Raw genomic sequence first — 3,975 nt, forward strand, 5'->3', positions numbered from 1 at the left:
TTTTATACTGTAATTACTTCCTTTGAATAATTTTAGACACGAATGAATATTTGAGTTTATGTCATTTATATCAAAAGTTTCTCCATTTTACAGCTAATGCTCAAAAATAGCTGAGAAGTTTTTTGAACTTAGTTGTATGGAATCATTACATGTTTCTGAATTTAATCTGACATACACCTCCTAATTGCTTTGGGAAAATATGGTGAAATAAATTAGAATACCTAATATCATGTAACTTTCAAAAAGTAGAGTTTGTTATTTCCTATTAATAAAAAAATTATAACTATATTTGTCAATTTCAAAGTTCGTGGGAAAAACTCAATATTTTAAAAGTTTCATCATATTAGGTGCCAATATCCCTTCTTTATTTTGACTATTGGAAGCAATAAATGACTGTTTAGTATGGAGTATCCCATCGGTAATTAATAGGGGGGATGGCTAATACTCAATTTTCACTTTTGTAAGAAAACGTCAATCACCATTGATGAAGAAGCTCCTATTTTTGCGGTTATCCGGTGGCCATTGAGAACACAACTTCATATACTATCCCTCGTGCACAACCGCGTACATTTTCCTTTGTGCAACACACATCATGAATCCCCCACATCAATCTGTTTTCCTCTACTACTGTCCTTGGACAGCTGCTACTGATGTCATCCTCTTGGACACCATCATCAGTTTGAAGAAAGAAACTCGTTTACAGAATGTGAGTTCCCCACCTAGTTCATGCATATGTTAGGTTGCAAAAAACAACATGTGCAGCCATTGTGTAAGCATACACATCCTTACACACCATTGTGTAAGCAAACACATCATCAGCCGCCCAAATATCAAGATACAAGTCATGCCGCATTACACACCAAAAGCGGACACAAATAAGTCTTATTTGGCAAAGTATTCACAAACCCAAAAAGAAGTCTTTTAAACCCAACCAGGAACACCACCCCGGACATCAATTATCATTACGGTTTTGTTTCATGAGCTTCGTCACGTACCCAAGGCGAGCATGTGCAGGCATCCCCATGAACACCTCTAAGTATTGCGTTTTAACACTCAGAATGTTGCATAGATAATACCTCTCATCTAGTGTCAGGCCGTTACGGTGCTGTTAATTTGTAGGAGTATATGAGAGAAGCGAGACTTTCTTGTTTGATAGGAATATATGGCTTCTCTTATTTCACACACTGAAACTACATGTTACATATATATATTATATATATATATATAGTGATAATGGATAAGGTAATCCTTATCTCATCATCACTAATACCATGCTTATCTATAATTCTATTCTTATCCTTATCTATAATTCATCCTTATCTCTAATCTAGTCAACATAATTCTAGATTTATACATATGGCCAAAAAAATAAGAAATATCTATTTCTAGAATTATGTAGGATGAGGACCAATTTTCAATACTCCCCTTTGGTGCTCATTCGAATAACTCCGAGCTTTTCACGTAGTATCTCGAACCTTGATCTTGGAAGTGGCTTTGTAAAGATATCTGCCAATTGGTCTCCAGTTCCAATATATTTCAGCTCTATTTGCTTGTTAGTAGTTCCAATATATTTCAGCTCTGTTTGATGGCAATGTGTTTAGTTCTGTTATGATGTATGGGATTCTTTGCCATAGCTATTGCAGACTTATTGTCGCAATATATCTCAGTAGGATTTTCTTGATGTTCACCCATGTATCTGAGAATACGTCTTAGCCAAATAGCTTGGCTTGTTGTTAATGCTGTTGCGACATATTCAGCTTCTGCCGAGGATTGTGCTACACAATCTTGCTTTTTTGATGACCATGAGAATATGCCCGATCCAAGTGAGAATGTATAACCAGATGTACTTTTCATATCATCTGTTGATCCTCCCCAATCACTATCTGTGTAGCCGATCAGTTTTGAAAAAGACTCTGGTGTGTACCAGATTCCATAATCTCGTGTGCCCTGTAAATATCTCAATATTCTTTTTGCAGCTCCATAGTGAACTTGGCTTGGATCTTGCATAAATCTTGATAGTAGACTTGTCGGATACATAATATCTGGTCTTGAAGCTGTTAGATATAGTAGACTCCCAATGATACTTCTATAGATAGCTGCATTGGCTTTCGGAGTGCCATCTTCTTTGCTGAATTTCTCATTTGTGACAAGGGAAGTAGCCAAGGGTTTACAACCCTCCATCTTGAAGCGTTTAAGCAAATTTTCTGTATATTTCTCCTGTGTGATAAATGTTCCCTTCTCATCTTGATTTACCTCAATGCCGAGGAAGTAGTGCATTTGCCCAAGGTCGGTCATTTCGAAACTTTTCATCTTAGCCTCTTTGAACTCTTTGGTCATTTCTTCATTGTTTCCTGTATAGATAAGATCATCTACATATAGAGAAACAATGAGTTTGTTGTTGTTACCTCGGGTCTTGATGTAGAGTGTAGGCTCATTTTCACTTCTTTCGAATCCTTGACTTATGAAATAGTCATCAATTCGGCTATACCAGGCTCTAGGAGCTTGCTTCAATCCATATAGTGCTTTCTTTAGTCGTAGGACTTTGTTTTCTTGACCTTCAATCTGAAATCCTTGAGGTTGCTCGACGTATATTTCTTCTTAAAGGTAGCCATTAAGGAATGTTGACTTGACGTCTAGTTGATATATTCTCCATTCCTTTTGAGCTGCTAGTGCTATAAGCGCCCTTATAGTATCCATGTGAGCAACTGGAGCAAAAGTCTCATTATAGTCGATTCCCGGCAATTGTGAATATCCCTTTGCAACCAGTCTTGCCTTGTGTTTCTGAACTGAGCCATCAGGGTTAAGTTTTGTCTTATAGACCCACTTAACACCAATGACTTCTTTGTTACGAGGTAGATCTGCTGATACCCATGTTTCATTTTTCTCGATCATCTTGATTTTTTCCTCCATGGCTTTAACCCATTCTTTTTGCTGGACGGCAGCTTCAAAACTTTCTGGTTCTGTGGTTATGAAGTTGCATGTCTCGTAGATTTGTCTGAGCGACCTTACTTTTCTTGGAGTCGAATCTGGAGAGGATTCTTCCCTGTTTATCGGCGGTGATGTCGTTGGCATCCTAGGACTTAGAGACTGTGGAGGAATCTGGATATCTTCTTCTTCTTCTTGAGCTTCGCTAGAGTGGCGCGGCCGTGGTACCATTATATTCTGTCTTTCAACTTTCTCTTCTTTCCAATTCCACGTTGCGCTTTCATCAAATTCTACGTCTCGGCTGACAATTATCTTTCCTGTTTCAAGGTGATAGATCTTGTATCCCTTTGATTGAGTGCTATAGCCGAGAAATATACCTTTCTGTGTTTTTTCCTCCAGTTTGTGTCTTTTCTCTTTTGGGATGTGAGCATAGCAGATACTCCCGAAAACTCTTAGATGTTGTGCCGATGGCTTTCGTCCGCTCCATACTTCAATTGGAGTTTTATTTAGCACAGCTTTTGTTGGGCATCTATTGAGTAGATAAACTGCAGTATAAACAGCTTCCGCCCAGAATTCTTTCGGCATATCTTTTTCTGCTAGCATTGTCCTTGCCATCTCCATAATTGTTCTATTTTTCATCTCCGAGACACCATTTTGCTCAGGTGCATATCCGACAGTGAGTTGATGATGAATTCCTTCATTCTCGCAAATCTTGTTAAACTCATTGGAGGTATATTCTGTTCCTCTATCACTTCGTAGAACTTTAATTCTTCGTCCGCTTTGATTCTCCACTAGACTCTTGAATCTCTTAAAGATAATCAAGACTTCTGATTTTTCTTTCATAAAATAGACCCAAGTCATTCTTGTAAAGTCATCGATGAAGAGGATGAAATACCTGTTATTTTCTAATGTCGGAGTCCTCATCGGACCACACACGTCAGTGTGTATCAGCTCCAGAACCTTCTTAGCTCTCCATGTTTTGCCTGAAGGAAATGGCTTCCTGTGTTGTTTGCCTTCCATGCACTTTCCACAAACTGCGTCATTTGTTTG

The 3,975-nt window shown here is 38.2% G+C and overlaps 1 protein-coding gene across 1 annotated transcript; it reads right to left on the reverse strand.

Moving 5' to 3' along the window:
- Nucleotides 1-1,572: 1,572 nt before the first annotated feature.
- On the reverse strand, nt 1,573-2,337 carry LOC121791145 (secreted RxLR effector protein 161-like). Its single transcript, XM_042189176.1, has one exon. It carries the CDS (start codon nt 2,335-2,337, stop codon nt 1,573-1,575), a length of 765 nt encoding a protein of 254 aa, XP_042045110.1.
- Between the last annotated feature and the right edge of the window lie 1,638 nt (nt 2,338-3,975).

Source organism: Salvia splendens, unplaced genomic scaffold (assembly GCF_004379255.2).
Source record: "Salvia splendens isolate huo1 unplaced genomic scaffold, SspV2 ctg734, whole genome shotgun sequence".
NCBI lineage: Eukaryota > Viridiplantae > Streptophyta > Magnoliopsida > Lamiales > Lamiaceae > Salvia > Salvia splendens.